Source organism: Gossypium arboreum, chromosome 5 (assembly GCF_025698485.1).
Source record: "Gossypium arboreum isolate Shixiya-1 chromosome 5, ASM2569848v2, whole genome shotgun sequence".
Taxonomy (NCBI): Eukaryota; Viridiplantae; Streptophyta; class Magnoliopsida; order Malvales; family Malvaceae; genus Gossypium; species Gossypium arboreum.
Window position 1 is genome coordinate 896,592 of NC_069074.1, and position 20,106 is coordinate 916,697.

At 32.3% G+C, this 20,106-nt stretch overlaps 2 protein-coding genes across 2 annotated transcripts; both read left to right on the plus strand.

The window, feature by feature from the left end:
- Window positions 1–1,043: 1,043 nt before the first annotated feature.
- On the plus strand, window positions 1,044–3,078 carry LOC108485461 (protein DETOXIFICATION 52-like). Its single transcript, XM_017789300.2, has one exon. It carries the CDS (start codon window positions 1,335–1,337, stop codon window positions 2,946–2,948), a length of 1,614 nt encoding a protein of 537 aa, XP_017644789.1. The 5' UTR covers window positions 1,044–1,334; the 3' UTR covers window positions 2,949–3,078.
- Window positions 3,079–18,042: 14,964 nt separating this feature from the next.
- On the plus strand, window positions 18,043–19,834 carry LOC108485500 (protein IQ-domain 26-like). The gene is made up of 3 exons (XM_017789352.2): window positions 18,043–18,611; window positions 18,708–18,911; window positions 18,990–19,834. Exons 1-3 carry the CDS (start codon window positions 18,246–18,248, stop codon window positions 19,653–19,655), a joined length of 1,236 nt encoding a protein of 411 aa, XP_017644841.1. The 5' UTR covers window positions 18,043–18,245; the 3' UTR covers window positions 19,656–19,834.
- The last annotated feature ends 272 nt before the right edge of the window (window positions 19,835–20,106 follow it).

Genomic DNA, 20,106 nt, shown 5'->3' on the forward strand with positions numbered 1-20,106 from the left:
ATAATAATAAAAAGGATAAATGAAAATGCCAACTCTAAGTAATTAATTAACAGAGCCTGAGACTGAGACTGAGAGAGCCTTTTCCCACGGCTCTGTTTTAGTTTCAGTTTTCGTCTTGGTCTTCCATTTTGTTCGTCGTCTCTCGTAGCTTAGCCTGCTCAGTCTGTCTCTGTTCCACGGCCCCTTTTAAGGACTCTGCCAGAAACCCAGCATTGCCAAGTCTCTAACTGCACGTGTGTCCTGTCACGTGTCATTACCTTCTCTGTTGTTTTTTGTACTCCTCTTCTTTTTCCCATTGTTTTATTTACTCACCTTCTGTTGTTTTTGTTTTCCTTGCTTTAATTTTTATCTTTTTTAAATTAAATTCAAGTTGTAAATGCAAGCGTACCGCACTGTAAATGACTCTGGGATGCGTTTAAATTCGTGGATCAAAGTAATTAATACTCTAATTAATTTGATTCTAGTTTTCTTCTTGGTAACATATGGATATAAATGCTACATGGGAAATACAAATATTTAGTATAGGTATTTTGACTGTTAACAGGGAGTTGAATTAACATGCAAGGGTAAATACTAAGAAGACGAGAACAGCGTAATTCTAAAAAATTTTACGTACACATTATCTTTACCATGTTACCGGAAGTGAAACAGAGCAGATCGGAGAACTGCCGACGGCTGGAGGATGACGCCATTCATACGAACAACAATAAAACCAGAACAACAAACTCTCGTAAAAACGCCATTTACTTCTTGGAAATTGAGCCAATCTGACAACTTCTGACGTATTTTTTAAAAACTTACCATGAATAAAAATTTAGAACTGTTTAACCATTAAAAATTCAACTAAAAACGTTCTTTATTGGAAATGAGATTAATAAATATATTTTTTTAATTATTAGCAACTTATTTATGTACCATAACTTTGGAATTTAATCTGTTGGATTATACCATGATTTACAAAGAAAAATAAAAATAAACAAATTTAAAATTGAAGTGATTTATTGTATTTTATTACAAGTGAGTGAGTGATAACCCTCGAGGACAAAAAAGAGAAAAGAAAATAGAAAGAAAACACGACCTCAGCTCATCTATTAATATACCTAGCTATCTCAGTTGAAAATCAAACCATTCTATTCTATCTTCCTATCTTTGAAGCGAAGCTTAGTATCCATACAAAGTTAAGAGAAAGCGAAAGGAAAAGTAGAGAGAGAGATAGAGAGCTTCTACGAGAGTGTCTTTAGTGAGTTAAAGCGAAAAACAACAAACAGGAGTTGCTTCATCTTTGATTCCCCTTTCTTCCTCTTCTTGCTTATCTCATCAGCGCCGTCGTCGTCATGTGTAATCAAACCACCACCGCTACCCTCCCAAACGTATCATCTACTTCATCAACCGATAAATCATCTCAAGCCCACCTTTATTTCAATGTTCTACCACTCTCCAACTCCATAAAAGATACTGAAAAGCAACAACTGCAACAACATCAAGGAAATGGATATGTATACCCTTCAGTCTCAGAGATCAGTGCAGAAGTTAAATCACTTTTCAATCTGGCTTTCCCCATAGCTCTAACCGGTCTCATTCTCTATTCTCGCTCCATCATTTCCATGTTCTTCCTTGGCCATCTCGGAGATATCCAACTTGCTGCTGGCTCTTTAGCTATAGCTTTTGCAAACATCACGGGCTACTCGGTTCTTTCTGGACTTGCTTTAGGTATGGAACCACTCTGTTCCCAAGCCTTTGGTTCTCAAAGACCTAAACTTTTATCTTTAACCCTTCACAGCTACGTTATTTTCCTCTTATGCACTTCCATAATAATATCCTTTCTTTGGACAAACATGTTCAACATTTTGGTTTATTTTCACCAAGATCCTGATATCACCCACATCGGCCAGAGATACTTGCTTTTTTCCCTCCCCGACCTTTTCACCAACTCTTTCATTCACCCAATTCGCATTTACCTTCGTGCTCAAGGTATCACTTTCCCCCTTACTTTAGCAACCCTCATCGCCACCGTCTTCCATTTACCCATCAACTTGTTACTCGTTTCCCGCTTCAACTTCGGTGTCGCCGGTGTTGCTGCCTCCGCTTCCATCTCTAACCTGTTCGTTCTCATCTGCTTGGTTGTTTACATTTGGGCTTCGGGCCTCCACGAGCCCACATGGGAGAAGCCGAGTTTGGAGTGTTTAACAGGCTGGAAGCAGCTGCTCAAGCTAGCCGCGCCGAGCTGCTTCTCGGTGTGTTTGGAGTGGTGGTGGTATGAGATTATGATCATTTTGTGTGGGCTTTTGGGGAACCCAAAGGCACCGGTCGCTTCAATGGGGATATTGATCCAAACGACATCGTTGATATACGTTTTCCCATCTTCACTGGGTTTCGCGGTTTCGACCCGTGTTGGTAACGAACTAGGTGCGAACCGTCCTTACAAAGCGAGATTATCAGCTGTGGTGGCGGTGCTTGTATCCGCCATGATGGGCCTATCAGCTTCTACATTTGCATCGGGGATGCGGGATAAGTGGGCCCATATGTTTACCTCTGATTCCGAGATCCTACGACTCACATCCATCGCCCTTCCCATCCTAGGGCTATGCGAGCTTGGGAATTGCCCGCAAACGGTAGGATGTGGGGTCCTAAGAGGGAGTGCCCGTCCTTCCACCGCAGCCAATGTGAACCTGGGTGCATTCTATCTGGTGGGTATGCCAGTGGCAATTGGGCTCGGATTCTATCTCGGAGTCGGGTTCCCTGGGCTTTGGTTAGGCCTATTTTCGGCGCAAGTGTGTTGTGCTTTGCTAATGTTGTTTGTGGTGGGATCCACTGACTGGGACCTTCAAGCTAGGAGGGCCCAGATGCTGACGTGTGTAGATACCAGGCTGCCTGATAATTGTGATGATAATAATAAGGGCGACGAACATCAGCCGTTGATATGCATTATGGTGACTTCGGCTGCTTAAATAACCCAAGTTTAATTAGTAATAATATTAGAGTCTAATATGTAACCTTTTCTTCTTTTTTTCCTTTTTCACTTTCATTTGTTTATTTTGAGAATTATTTTATATATATTTTTGTGAGGAGGTGGAACAACTTAATTGAGTTAAAAAGTTCTTTTTTCCTAAAAAAAAAAAGGATACAGTATTTTGTGTGGCTTACATTTCCCAAGGATTTTCTCCTCTTAATATTTCAAAAATGAAAAATAATTAGAAGCAATACATATTACAAATTATTTTAAAGATAACATATACTAAAAAATTCATTTGTCTATTTTAATATGCTTGCCTTCGTGACGTAAAACCAATGTGAAGCAAAAGGATTGTAAATTTATCATAGGATAAGACAATTAAATCTAAATTTAGGGTAGATGTTGAATTAAGCAAACTAAAGACTACAAAATGAAATTTTTGTTTCGAATGACACGTACTGTAGAGACCAGAAAATGCTTTAGTTGGTGTCTCTTATTTGAGATAGTGTATAGATATTTTGAAAGTGTGGAAGGGTTAAAAACCAAACAACTCGTGAGCTGAATGAATATACATTGTAAATGTCTCAAAGATTGAGACAAAGATAGGGGTTTGGGCTTGGTGAGCCTCATGTAAGAGCAGACGACAGAATCATCCCAACAAACGACACATGGCAAGGTTTTTTTTGTTAGGATGAATGCATGGATTACAACCCCCCCAAATAAATAAAGCATGCCAAAACAAAGAAAGGGTTAAAATTCAGTTTGGGTTTTTATTCCAGAAACCCTATGCTAACATCATTTGTTTTGTCCATTATCTTAGCAGCCAATACCATCTGTTTCATCATGCATTTAATTTGGAGGCTTTCCAAACCAAACCACCGTGCTGTGCTGGCTGCCGGTGATGGACCGTCAATGAAAAAAATCGAATTTATTGGTGTTAATGTGCAAATTTATGCACTATCAAATATGATTTCTTTTTGTCAGAGGAATTGAGTATGTGTTGTAGTTTTATATTTGGCCTCGTCAATTTCGATCTTTAACTTTTTGGTGGGCAAGACCGTTGGGTGAAAGAGAAATGGCATTTATTTCAAAAAGGTGAGGTTACTGTATATATAATGACTCGTCAATGTAATATGTTTGTCATTTGAAAGATACAATCTTTTGACATTTTTAGTTCGATATACTTTTAACCACTTTAATATATTTTAATCACTTAATTTTAAATAATTATGATATTATTTGTTATATACCTAATCATGGATTCACCAAAGTTGACAATGATAGACATTTATTTGTGTAACTAATTTGAATGATATTGGGTTTAATTTAGTGTTATATAATAATTTTGTTTTGTTTAAGAGCTAAAGCTATTAAAAAGAAAATAAAACAAAAATAATTTAACTATTAAAAGAAAAAGTAAAGAGTTAGCTATACAATTCAATCTAAATTTTTTTGTTTGAAATAATAATATAATACAACACCTTAATTTATAATTATATTATTAATAACTTAATGCTTAAAATATAATAAAATTTAAATTAAATAAACTTAGAATTTATTCGAAAATATTTAAGTTACTCACCGACATAAAAAGGTAATTTATAATTTAATCACATATCAAAAACAAATTATTATGATTTAGTAATCATTATCAACAAATCAAGTTCATGTCAAAAGCAGATTTGAGATTAAAGGGTCAACTTGCAATGCCACTTTATTGAATTTTTATTAGAAAAGGGAAAAAGCAAAATTATATTACTATTAAATTTAATATTTGGGGAACAAAGAAATGACTACAACAATTTAGAAAGAGTGTTCCTTTTTCCCTCAGAAAAGAAGCACCAAATTCCAATGAAAAACAAAAGAGAGGGTTGTCTGGTAGTTGGAAGTGGGCTAAAATCAAAGCTGCTGTTTTTAATTTCTGGATGCAGAGATTGCACGAGGGGGTATCAGTTCTTAATATTTCACATCAATCACCCCATTTATTTTGTTTTTGACAAATTTAACTATTAATATTTCTATATTGTTATTAATTCAATTTTAGTTAAATTTAGAATCTATTTTTTAAAATAATTAAATTTAACTTTTTAATAAAAATTAAACTATTAATTTTGTAATACATATTAATTACAATGTTAAAATTTTAAATATAATAATTCACATGTACTTTATTTATTTTTATTTTTTTGTTTTTATAATTTTTGACTATGTTATATAATATTTTGGCATAACATAAAAATAAGGTCAAGTGGTCAATTGACTAAAAAAATTTAGAGAACAAATAATTTATAAAAAGAATAATCTATGTGGTGAATTAACTAAATGACCTCATAATTTAAAATATTCATTAAAATTAAAAATCTTTTTAAAATTTTCTTTTAACATTAATTTTTTCTTTAATTTTCTCTTATTCTCTCGCATACACTTTTCATCATTTTTACAAAATAAGAAATTAACATTTTAATAATTTCATGTGAGCTTCTCTAGTTTGATAATAACCTTTTTCCTTGAGTTTTGTTAATTAATCTCTAAAATTAAGATTGTAGCTTTAATTGTGATAGGTTAAGATTTTTATACAAAATTACGTTTTTATTGATAAAATGATTTTGAAATATTAATTTTATATGTGAATACTAATATCTTGTTTGAATAATATTTTTTAGACAACATTAATTCAAATCCTTAATTGTTTGTCCTCATAATTTTGTATTTCTTGAAAATATATACATATATTAAAATTAATATTTTTATTTCAAATTTATTGTTCCCAATGAAATTATTGTTATCTTGTGTTTTACATATTACATTCTCATAGTACAAAAACACTTAAATAACTTTTATTTTTGTAAAAAGAATTATATTTTATCCCTTAATCACATTTTTGTTTTCAATTCAATGCATAAAAATCCAATAATTTTAGATAATGTAAAAGATTATAGTCAAGTTTTGACGGAAAATAAATATACCGATAGCCAAAAGTAATTAAATTAAAGGTTTTTCTTTCAATTAAAACATTTAGTTTGTATAAATTGCTATTGATTTAACATTAATTATATGGTTCCCTTTATGCAATTTTTATGTGATTAAACCTTAGGTTTATTTAATTACTATTTTAATAGTTTTGTAATAATATTTGTATATTTCACCATATTATATATTGATTTATCTAAGTATTATGCATTAATTTATATAATTTTTTTAAAATTTAACTCCATAATAAAATTCTTTAACTTTACCCTCATATATAAGACAAAAAGTTTCATATTAGTGTGAAGTATACGTAAATTATCACATAGGTTGGTACGTCAATATTGTTAAAAGATTTATGGTTTAGTCGAAGTTTGATTACAAAAACTATTTAACTCTTTTTAAGTTAAATTTAAAATAAAAAATATAAATATAAATTGAAAAAATATAAATATTAAGAACTAAATTTAATATTATACTTTTTATTTCATTCTTTGCTGTTGCCATTAGGATGAGGAGCAGAAAGCTCATCCCCCAGGCCCTGTCTTTTCATCTCTTCTACATGTGAAAGCAAAAGATGTTTTATATGGATATATTTGATATCCATTTGTTTGGATATAATTAACCCCAAAGGAAGGGGCAAGGTTAGGGCAGTACAATGTTTGTGTTTTCTTTGATATGGGGGTCCATCCCCATCAAATCCACTATCATTAATTCAAATTCCTCAGCGCCATGCATGTTTTAATGGGATATTGATTTCCACTACTTAGCTTCCTATTTGTGGTGGAAAATGTATGGGATAAAAGTTGAACCTTAAATTATAGGTAATTTTAAAATTATTTCATAATTTGATTAAGTAAGAGAAACCTTTAAATTTTATCTAATCCAAAATTGTACATTTATTAAAAACAACAATGGACGATAATTCATTTACAATGCTACTAAACATTTTATTAATGAGAATATGTAATGGTTGGTTTAAGTATAGATATATTGTATTTATATTCTAATACGTGTTAGATAAATATATTGAGTACAAGTATGTAAAAGAAATTTTGAAAAGCACAGATAACATACATATGGTATAATGTTTAAAACATGGATGTTGTATAATGTTTATATATATTAAAAGAATAACAACAAAGACCAAAAAATAGATGTAAAGGACATTTTTGCAGAAAGTTCAAAATGGATCAATTATTGTAACTTTCTCAAAAATAAAACCCCAATTTCTAAGCATGTTCTACTCTTAATCTTTTAAAGTTATTATTTCTTTGACTGTCATTTAAGAAATACAATATCTCCCTTCAAAATCGAATACTACCATTTGTGTACTGGATATGCCATTTTTACTTTGTTCAGTCTATATATAGAGAGAGTGAGGTGAGAGATAGAGTATGCTTAATTAGCTGGCCCAACCAAATATCCTTAACATAAACCACGACCTTCCAGTCCAAATCAACAAGCTAGCTGCTGCCTTTTGCACCAGATATATGACCATAATTCCTGCAGCTGAATATCCTTAAATTTGTTTCAATATAAAATATAATGAACATGAAGAATAGGTTTATTTATGGTCCTATATAGCTCCACAGACTCTAGTTTATTTATCATCAGGCTTATGCTTTCAAACTTCATTATGGTTTAAGATCTGTAACAAAATTGCTGCTGTAGTCCTAATGACTGATAAGAAATTGGCATTTGAGGAGATCCTGTCTGGGAAAGTGAACTTTTTCAGGGATTAGAATCTTGGTTGGTGCAAAAGCATTTAAAAAAAAATGATATTATTACATGCCATTTGCCTGCAGGGAGGGAGGGAGTGTTCAACACGCCGAAATGAAAAGGATGTGTCATCTCCATAAAGTAAAAAAGATTTTTTTTTCTCTCAATTTCAGTGTCTCGCCTTTCTCAAAGTCACCCCCCCCCCCACTGTCTGTTCTCTTTTTTTTTAGCATATGTTAAGAAATATGTACCTTCTACTTCAACTCTTGCTTGTTCTCGTACACCACTCATTTAAGAAGCACTTTCAAAGGACTACTCGGTACAACACGTATTTTATAAGGAAAAAATGTACTACTACTATTTTATAGAACCATTCATAACAGTGACATATTTAGCTTGTATGCAACCATTGGCAAATGAATTAAATCATGTTTTCCTAGTTGAACAAAAGTAGCTAGATATAGATAGCTAAGCTTCTCTTGGTTTTAGATCAACAAGCAACAGTTGGCGTAGGTAGATATTTACATATATAGCAGTCCAGTCAAGTCCCACCATTGATGGCCTATATATCAGTTATATTAAGAGAGAAAAAAAAAGGGGGTGAGGGGGGGGGGTCATGGTTGCCATTCCTTTTCTAGTAGTAAAATAAAAGATCAAGTGTTCGAAAGAGGGACAACATGATTCTAGACCATCATGCTTCTCACATGGCTACTCTTTTTGGCAACCACTCCATTTTCCATTTTTCCTTCAATATCATACATCTCTCTCTTTGTCCCCTGGCCTTATCTAAATCTCTCTCTCTCTCTCTCTCTCTCTCTCATGCCATACTCTTTCAAGGGCTCCAAAGGCCCCTCCAATATCACCCCCTACCAACCAAACCCATCATGGCTGTCTCTCCATATGTATGAACCTTTATTTTTGTACCTGCTATATTTAGGACAAACTTGAAACGAGAGCATTGCAGCGCTAAGCTATATTAGGGCAAAAGCGGGTTAGGAGGTTGGCCTTTTGTCCTCCTTGTAAGCAACAATTGGCAACACAACACACAAGAAAAAAAGAAAAAGAACACATATGAATATTCTTCCTCAGCAGCAGCATTTGGCTTTGCATTTAGTAGGGTTTGGTTTTCCATGATTTGTTCAACTATAATGTTATATTTATTCCACAACTTGCCATGAAATGTCCCCTTCACCATCAGTCTAAACCTCCTTCTCACATGATACATTATATGTACTCCAACTTTTCTAGTATTATCACTATTGCTTTCAAGTTTTCTAGAGCATAGTCGGCATGTCAGGCTTCCATTACAAGTTGGGTCCACTTTAAAATGGGATGACTATAAATATATATATATATATATTTATCAGCTGGTATACGTTCATCAAACAGAAGCATGCAAACATGTGCCAGTGTTGTGTGTTTATCATGGTATTTATTTTGGGTGCAACTTGGATTTAGAATAAAGAATATATTGTTAAATCAAAAAAGGTGATAAAGCTAGGGGATATGTAGAGCATGTATGATATATGCTCTTTAGTTAGGTCGAATTAATGGAAGGTATGTATTGGAATCTTGTTGCTGATCTTGTGGGCGACACAACAATCAGTGTTTGAGGGATGATATATATATATATATATATTAGGGACCAGTTTAGTTTAGGGTGTCCCTGAAAGCAATAGAACTCAGGGTCTTTTGTATAACTTTGGACCTGAGTAATATTATTTTTAAGATATTTAGGACTCATTCTACACTATTGGTATCATCCTAAAAACCATTAAAGAGTCTCACGTTTAGAGACAACAATTTTATTTTACTCTCATCCTTGTCTAATATCTCCTACAATTCAATTTAGCTTTAATGACTGATTAAAATTTTGAAGAAGAAAAGCATTGAAACTTGTAATTAATTGCTTTTCAGAATTTTTTCAAACTGTTAAGCTTCATTTTTTGTGGGTCGGGATTTTATTCTATACTTTTTTGGAAATTAAAATAAAATTTCAGCATTACATTTGCTTATATTTTTACAGTTTTAACTTTTTGAGAGTTAAGCTATAATTTTATCATATATTAATTTATAAATTTATAAAATTTATGAGATTTTTTTTTTTAAATTTAGGAGTGCCAGGGCCCTTGCGTAGCCCTCTCCCTTCACCCGAAGTTTCATTGTTTTATCAAATTACCTGAGAATAAATAGAGCCGTTGAATCTAGTTATCGGAAAACAACCATTAAAAATAAAAAAGAGAAATTAACAACAATACTATTCTGGTCCAAAGTTATAGAAAGACCCAAATTTTTAAAAATCGAAGTTACAAAGACGCAAATACCAAAATTTGCAAAAATGGGTTAAAGTTGATGGCCTTATAGTCGACCAAAATGACCCAACTTGGACTGCAAAGTCTGCTCCCACATCGAGCCATGGACAAACTGTTTAAGCTTGAATTCTAGGCTAAGCCCATTTTCCAGTTTATTTCTCCCAAAAAGATGGCATCTGCCATTGATTGAGCCCATCATTTATTAAAGACAAAATAATCAAATATCACTTTCATCAAGCATTTTATGGATTGTTAAAAGTTCTGAGAACTTATGGATTCTTTTCATTTCTTGCCTAATAACAAAAGAAATTAAAGATTATGCCAGAAGTGTTATACTTTTGCAAATATGTCATAATTTATATTTGAAAGCCACTTTTACTGATAAACTTGTATCTAAGTATTGATTTCGAGATTTATTGGGTTTTAAACTAAAATAATTGAAGTTGAACTTTTTCTCAAATCCCGCAATTTCTAATCTATTTGGTGGTGTCTGAAATCTTTTCACAACATGGACCTGTGAAAATTATTTGATTATAATTACAATTTCATAAAGAGAAAATAATATTTATATTTTTATACATTTTCATTAATTTTGGAATGACAGAGAGCAGTGGTTTAAAAAGTACATAAACAGTAGAATGAACTTTATTATACCATCTTTAAGCTACTGGGGTCACAGTCTGGTGCAGACCACTTTGAAAAAGGCTCTGCCACTGCCATTAAACTAAGATTATGGGAAGGGTGATTTAATTTAATAAAAGATATTTTATTTCCATTTTTCTGAATTTACAACCAAAATTTATTTCACCAATTTGTAAATAAAATTAAAAAAGCTGGGTGAAATTTTCATATTTTAAGCTTCAAAAATGGAAATTGTAGAATTCCATTCTGATATGTTTTTTTTCCTGCTTTCGGCAGCAATACGGAGAGAGAGGGAGAGTTGATAATCTCGAAACCCGAAATAAATAAATAAATAAATAAGAAAGGAAAGGATGAGGGAAAGGACAGAAGTGAGGAGATAGTGGAAGTAACAGGGAGAATAAAGAAGTAAATATAGAAAGATGTGCGCTTGATTACATTACATGACCGGTGGGTGAGCGTGAGAGAGAATGAGAGATGTACTTTAAGGGGATACAGTGACATATCATTTGTGGAGTGTTCAGAAAAGGGAAGGGAGGGGAGCTGTACGACCGGCCATAGGCAGGTATAGCTATGGCTATACAGACATATAGATGGTAAGCATTTTTGAGAGGGGTGATTGAGCCACAGCTGGGAAATTCTTCTTCTATACTTTCTTTTTTAAGGGTGAGAGAGATATCATTCTTTTTCAAGCTGCTGAGCTTGACTCAGACCTGAGCCTCGGCCTGATGTTTCCTTTTCTTTCTGAACAACACACCATCGTCGTACTGCAATATCAAAAAGAAGCAAAGTAATGTACATTGTGCTGTGACTCTGAGCCTGTGACCAAGAGAAACTCAGAATCGGGATCTAGTAAAACAATACACCTTATAACCACAATGTATGACCCTATCTTCTTCGGTTTATTATATGATCCAAATCTTGATATTTACTTAAAATAAATAAAACAAATTTATAATAAAGTCTCATTCTTTTCATTTTATCATTTTTTATTTTATTATTTTATTCATTCAAAAATAGTATAAATAAATAGTAATTCTATTTTGCATTACCAACAAAATTAATGTTACTATATTTCAATAACAATATATATAAAGCTTCCTTTATTCTTTCATTTCATTTAGGAAAGCTCTAACATTTTAAATATTTATCATATATTTACAGCGGGCCTGCAAATATGTTGTAAATCTTAAGATTTACCAATTTAATATAAATATTAAAATTCAATGCAGCCCAAACTTGAGATATTTATATAAATTTAAAACAATAACTATTTTTATATGATTTTATCGATTTATTGTTATATTTATAGCTGTTTACATTTATTCAAATTTTATTTTATATCTAAAATGACCAGAGATCTCAACAGCGGGTGATTATTTTATTACATATATGTCCTTTTGATCGTTACTGCAATTACTCCTTTTTAAATTTCTGATTAATCTTAATTAAGTAATATTTTTAATAAAAATAATAATATAATACTTTTTTTTTTTTTAAGACGCTCTGAATCTTTCAGCGGCATGCTTTTGTCATCTAATGCTGTTTCTCACGAGCCCATCAGTCTTTTTTTTTTTTTTTTTTATTCCCCTTTAATACCTTATTTTGAATTTGAAACATCAAACACATTTCGTCGTCATTTCAAAGCGGTTAAAATTTAATATTATTTCATTTTATATGTATAAATTGTGAATCTAGTCCTCATATTTTATTTTTTTTTCAAATTTTACTTGTGATCCAATGGATAATTATTAATTCTTTTAAAGTTAAATTTTGGTATTTCCATACAGGTAAATTTGAAGTATATGCCAGTTTTGAAAAAATAATTACGTTTTAGGTCAATTTTTGTGATATTTAGAAAAATAAGTAAATGGTGATTTACATGACAGAAATTTTTTTAAAAAATCATCCGTGTCGTCGGGTCGAATGTGTACAACAACTTAATGGGTGCCAGTTGCGAGGAGGATTTCTTTGTAGTCGGGGCTTCAATTCCTCATCTTCTTTATCTTTACCTCGACCTCGACCTCCATCTTCATCTTCTCCTCATTTCTTCGTGCTTGATTGCCATGCTGTCCTAGGTTGTCATTGTATATCACCCGTTCAAGTAATAAGTGGTTGCAAAGATAACCCACATTCGTAGAACAATGACGCAGAGGTGTTTGTGACACTACCGGTGGATAAGTGTATGGTGTCATATAACCCAATTGCGGATAAAATGTTGGAATTTTCAGATATAGAGGATACATCGATGTTGTTGGTGGCATTGGCGCTTCAAATGGTGCTGAGGATGGAGGTGATGCAAAAAATACACCTATAGAAGATGTTGACACATGGTACGGTGGTGTATAATTTGGTGTTTGTGTACAAAAAACGGGGTTAGTGAAAGTACAAAAATAATATGAACCATACTGACTGGAAGGTGGTTCAACCATCGGTGCCATGTGTAGAGTTGGAGCTGATGATGGCTCCATAGAGGCACGTACTCCCGACCTAGGACTCATGTGAGGTCGTCTTGGCCTCCTATGACAATGTTGTCTAATCGTTTCCTCTTCTGGCAGTAGATATGGCTTACCATGATGTCTAAACCATGTCATGTAATTCAAAAAGGTCGCCAATTTCAGTGCGAGAATTTGTTTGCGCATAGGTATGAAATCATACATATGCTCCCAAATGTAGATATATTTGTTGTGGCATTTCACTCAATCTTTGTCAGTTCTATCCCAAAAAGTCAACCTTATGCAATTCTTCGATATCCTGGGTAACGACAGAATACTTTGCCTAAATCTGAACTGGCGCATCACTCAATCGAATTCATAAATCTCCACCATCACGAAAACTATTAATGGCACCTTGATATGCCAAATATTGCGATTGGTCAAAAATTTGGTTAGGATGTATTCTTAAATTCTCGGATTAGTGTATGATATCCATTCAATCTATAGTACAAAATTATAAATTTTTTTATCATTATATAATTAAAAATTCAAAAACTAACATCGACTTCCGATCTTTGATCTAATAGTAGTCAAATATCTTCGAGCTCGTCCACTATACCCACATGACTCACATCATTATTCCACCTATTTAAATAACATGTTATTTCAAAAATAAAATAATGAAAAAAATATTATGATAGCTATATTATCAAATGAATTTTACTTTATTACGAGTGGGAAATAATAAGGGGCGTTTACTCGAGGATGTAAAAATGGTAGTCGGTACCATGCCCATGATTGCAAAAGGAGTATGCAACCATCAATTTTAATTTTTGTGGTTGCATCACTTGGCACATCTCTCGACACAATGTGGTCAACACAGCTAATCCTCAACTAAGTCGCCCCGCTTCTTTCAAGTCAACAAGTTGTAACAGCCGCCTTAAATGTACAAGATTTCAAGATTTATCGGGCATTAGAAGATTCTCGGTTAACCTCAGAATGACTACTCGGACATATTATTCTCTTTCAACGGCACTCGCGGAATTGTCGATTTAATTGAAATTGTCTTCTTACTATTTCATCTCTATCCGGGTTCCAAAAAACTTGTCTGGTACATTGGCTAATGGTTGCTCGCAAATTGTACTCAATTGCCAACGACCATGATCCCCATAACGATTGGCCCATCCACTAATAAACCGAGTTGTAAAACTATGCCCTCAAGTGCTATTGTACAATCACCGCATGAAAGATAGAATGTCTGTGTCTCGAGTCTCCATCTTTCTACCAAAGCACTGATAAGTGTGAGATCCAATTTAGTCTCCTGAGCACACGAGACATGTGTAAGAATCCAGCCTCTTGCATTTGTTGTTCAATAACATGTGGTGCCCTTGCAGTTAAATTGTGTATGTACATTTTTAAAACCCGATCTTCAGCCTGATTATATAAAACATTAAAAAAATATAAAATTAATAATGTTAAAAAATTAATAATGAATTTAATTAAAATTTAAAAAATTAATAATATTTTTCTTACCATTTACAGTTGGACGGAATGTGTTTGTCATCGAAACGAATAAGCGAAATTATCATTATAAAAATCAATTAAAAATGAAGAAATTACAAAATATAAAATTAAAGCAATAGGATTTTGAGAGAAATTGAATTAAAAATTGAAAACTAGAAAGTCGAGAGAATTTAGAGAATGAATGAATTGAGAGAATTAGGATAATGAGATTTGAATGCAAAAGGAGGAAACTGGTTTGGGTTTATATAGCAAATAAATTAGCCATTGGAAAACTTTTTGCTGTTAGACTTTTTTACCATTGGGAAAAGTTACCCTTAAACGAAAGCTCTTCCAGCAGTATGTGTAACACCCCCTAACCCCAAACCGTTACCGGAACGAGGTTATGAGGCATTACCGGACATATCAGACAACTTACGAATAATTTACAATTAATATAACTTTCATAGTATAATATAATAATTAAGTCCCTATCTTGAACTCTCGAAGTTCAAACGCGTATTAAAAGTAGAACGGGACTTGTTCGAGTATTCCAAAATTTTTATAAAAATTTCGCAAGATTTCGCTTATTTTACCTAAACCTCCCGCAAATTCAAACCAAAACAACCAACACCAATATTTCACATTCATATACTAATATTTATATTATTAACAAAATTTTAATTTAATAACTATTATAGCATCATTCAAAATTGATTAAAAACTTCATTCATTTAACAACTTGATGTTCATGTATCAAAATATCATGTACTTTCCTTACCATTTCATTTAACCATCTAAATTTTATAATTCATCCTTCACTACCCAAAGTAATATACATATTCAAGTGACTAAATAACACCTATGTACATGCCACCTTTACCCAAAAGAAAAATATACATCACCAAGTTTGTGTTGGAGTCGGGATTGTTCTGGATGCTGAGCCGGGACACTTGACTTCTACTAACTTGCGCACGGAAACAACCGTACGCTGAGTATGGATATACTCAGTGGTATTACTATAATCCAAGACTATTTAACATTAATAAATTACAAACATCAATTATTTACCCTATTAACAAATAATCTCATTTTCAAAATTTCATTTCAATTATTTACCCTATTAACAAATAATCTCATTTTCAAAATTTCATTTCAATTATTTACCCTATTAACAAAGCTCGGACTATGACAGATCATGGATTTCCACCCAAACACACCGAATATCCAACCCAAACACACGGAATATTGTAAATCCTCCATAACACACCGGTATAATATATCCTCTCAAACACACCAATAAGGCATTAAATGCCTATTCAGATAAACCAAGTATATAATAATGAAACATCTTCTCGGCGAACTACAATCTCTTCATCACATCACAAATCCAATGGCATGCCATTTGTATCGAATCTAGTCCGATGAGTTAATAGGGTATTATTTTACTTTTTCTAATTTCAATTTCACATACTTACCTCAAGTCTTATTTACCATACATAACAATTAAAATTTCAGCAATCAATAATAATTAAAATTCGAATTATAGTAATACACACCGTAATTCTCCCGTTTTAGTCCTGGATGACTTTCTCCTTTCCTTTCGATGTTGATGCTTCAGGTTCTTTGTTGGCTACGAAAATAATAATTTATAATCATCAATACAACATGATTCAATTTAATTCATGAGCCTAAACATGCAAATTTAACCATTTTTAATGTATATATATATAATTTCACCATTAAGCTGTCTACTTGAGTCATTGTTACTAAATTGTTTATATCTTGAGCTACGAAACTCCAAATTAATATCCGTAAATTTTCCTTAAAACTAGACTCATATATCTTCTAACATAAAATTTCCAGAATTTTTGCTCTAGCCATTTAGTACAGTTTATTCGTTAAGTACTCCCCTGTTATTTCATTTGACAGTTCTGACCTCTCTCTACTAAAAATAAATTATCTCATTGTACAGAACTCGAATAAGGTTCTTGTTTATTTATTTTGAAACTAGATTCATTAAGGAGTTCACATATATAAATTACACTCCATAATAATTTTTGTACAATTTTTAATGATTTTCCAAAGTTAAAACAGGGCATCTCAAAATCACCCCGAACCAGTATTACAAAATTTCAAATATCTCTTGATTCATCAATTAATTGCTTACACTGTTTCTACTATAAGAAACTAGACTCAATAAGCTTTAATTCCATATTTTGTTCATCCTCTAGTTCAATTTATAAAATTTTTAGTGAATTTTCAAAGTCAGACCATTGCTACTTTCCAAAACTGTTTTGATGTAAAATGTTAATAACCAAATTTATAACACCAATTCACACCTTATTCCTATTCAAATTTCATTTAAACTCAAATTTAACTATTAAATTTTCAACATATTTTCTTAATTTCGAATTTTCCTCAATTTAGTCCCTAAAACACAAAACTTATAGCTTACTTTGCAATTCAATCCTTATATCTATTCTAACTTGAATTTCATTCAATTAAACCCCTATTTCATCATTTTATTCAACATGAACTTTGTTTAAAAACCTAAGAACTTCCAAACTAACAACTTAATTTCATCAAAAACTTGTTTTAAGACTTCTAAAATATCAAAATTATGAGAAAAGGACTTGATTGAGCTTACCAATTAACTCCAAGCTTCATAAACCCTATTTCCCCTTTTCTTTCTTCTTTCTCCTCTGTTTCTTCTCTGTTTTCGTTTTCATTTCCTTTTCTTTTAACTTATTTGTTTCTTTTATATATATAATAATATAATATAATATAATATAATATACTTAATTATTAAATAAATATATATTTTTTTTTAATCAATAAAATGTTTGATATTTTCCACGTTAAACCGCTCAGCTATAGGAAATGGTTTAATTTCCTCTTAAGTCCTTCTAATTTTTCTTTAATCTATAATTAAACTTTTACCCTTATTCAATTTAATCTTTTTACTAATTATTCTAAATTAAGCTAAATTTACTTAATTAAAACCTAATTAAACACACTACTAGACTCATAAATATTTTTAATAATTATTTTCGAACTTATTTCACTAAGACGGAGGCCCGATAACAAACTTTTCTGGTGCCCACGGATTTTGGGTCGTTACAGTATGCGTTTTCATTTGAATTGGTAGGAAAGCGCGTTTAGCCGAACGCATTTTCTATTTGCCTCTTCAAAATCGAATTATTTTTGTAAATATCTAAAATGCGATCTAAAACCCTAATTATTTCCTAAAAACAATATATATATATCAAATTTATCCATTTCCACGTAGCACTCATAAAAACTATATATTTTAATTAATGAATTTAATAATTATCATTTTAAAATTAAAAGGTATCAAAATAAATAACATAAAATTGCATAACTTAGTGAATTTTGATATAATAATTGAAGATTAAAGGAAAGCAAATTAGAATAAAATAAATAAATGAATTCTACTTATCAAAATTTCCAAATTTTTTTTCCTTTCTTTCTCAAATATTGACGTTCCTTTAAAAACCATAGTTAAATAGTATTCAACACTTTTTGCAACATGGAAAAAGCTCCTATAATTGTGAGCTTTATCAGCTTTTCTAGTTTGTTAGCTTTCCTATAAAATAAAAAATGGGGCATTTTCAGATTTCACTTTTAAATTAAAACCTCTTTTGAACTCTCTTTTTACAATCTTACTCTCGGAGTTGCAGTGCCTGGAAAAAAATGGGGAGAGCTTCAAGGTGGCTGAAGAGCTTGTTTGGGATAAAGAACAGCAAAAACAGCTTCAATCCCAGAGACGGGAAAGACAAGAAAAACGGCAGCATTGAACATTCAGTGGGTGATTCAAGCATTTCCCCAGAAAAGGTTGCGTGGTTAAGATCGTGCTATAATGAAACAGAGAGGGAGCAGAACAAGCACGCCATTGCTGTGGCTGCCGCCACTGCTGCTGCTGCGGATGCAGCAGTAGCCGCCGCGCAGGCTGCAGTGGCGGTGGTGAGACTGACTAGTCATGGTAGAGGGACCATGTTTGGTGGTGTACATGAGAAGTGGGCTGCTGTCAAGATTCAAACAGTTTTTAGAGGTTATCTGGTAAGTAAGTAGAGTTTTTATTTCTTAATTTATTTAAACTTGAGTCAAATTCATAGCTTTCATTTTTTTAATCATGAAATTTTGGGTTGAAAACAGGCTCGAAAAGCATTACGAGCTTTGAAAGGATTGGTGAAAATTCAGGCACTTGTTAGAGGATATTTAGTGAGGAAACAAGCTTCAGCTACATTTCATAGCATGCAGGCATTGATGAGAGCACAAGCTACAATTAAATCCCAGAAAGCTCGTGCAATCATTAACAATGACGCTATTAGATTTGACATCCGAGCACGAAAATCCATGGTAAAATATTCCCCTTTTAATTCGGCTACTTCCATTTTCTTTTGATTTCCATAATTGATTCAAAAACCCATCTTGTAGGAGAGATTTGATGATACAAGAAGTGAACACACCGTTTCGATCCATAGCAGACGATTATCGGCTTCTCTCGACATCGATGAAAGTCCCAAAATTGTGGAAGTCGATACAGGTATCAAGCCTAAAGCAAGATCTCGAAGAACCAACACCAGTATATCAGATTTCATCGATGACCATACCTACCAAACACTGCCTTCACCACTTCCGTGTCGATGTCCAGCCCGATTATCAATACCAGATAGTCGGCATTATCAGGACATTGACTGGGGATTTAGTGGAGATGAATGCAGGTTCTCCACAGCTCACAGTACGCCTCGGTTCATCAATTCTTGCGCTCCGGCTACACCGGCCAAGAGTGTGTCGGGTCACAACTTTTTCAGACCCTGTGGGGATTCTCCTAATTATATGGCTAATACACAATCATTCAAGGCTAAATTGAGGTCGCATAGTGCTCCAAAACAAAGACCGGAACCAGGCCCGAAAAAGCGGCTTTCCCTCAATGAAATGATGGAATCCAGAAGTAGTTTAAGTGGGGTAAAGATGCAGAGATCATGTTCACGAGCTCAAGAAGCTATTCATTTCAAGAATGCAGTAATGGGGAAGCTTGATAGGTCCTTAGAATTTGGTAAAGATTCTGAGAGAAACCATTTGCAGATTAGAAGGTGGTGATTATGAAAAAAAATGAAACAAGAAATTTAGAAAAAAAAAGGTGTAGAATTTACATTCAAAATGTCAATGGTATATGTGAAGGAATTTTGCCTTCTTTTCCTGTCAATGAAATGGAATCTCAGTTTTTTTTTTTTTTTTTTTGTAAACAAATAAAATGATTTGGGTTTTGATGTACTAAATTGATTGTTGGAGGTAATGATTTTTTTGGTTAAAATATGAAATAAGGCCCTATACTCTAGATAATTTTAGAATTTAGTCCTACTTTTCAGGTTTTAAATGTTAACACTCTTAAAATTATTTTATCAAATTCAGGTTCATATTAAAATTATTTTATCAAATTCAGGTTCATTATAGCATTATTTTTTAGTTATATTACTATTAAGTGAAGTTTTCTTTTATTAATTCAAAATATCATATTAACAATTTTAACTAAAAAATTAGTAATACTAAA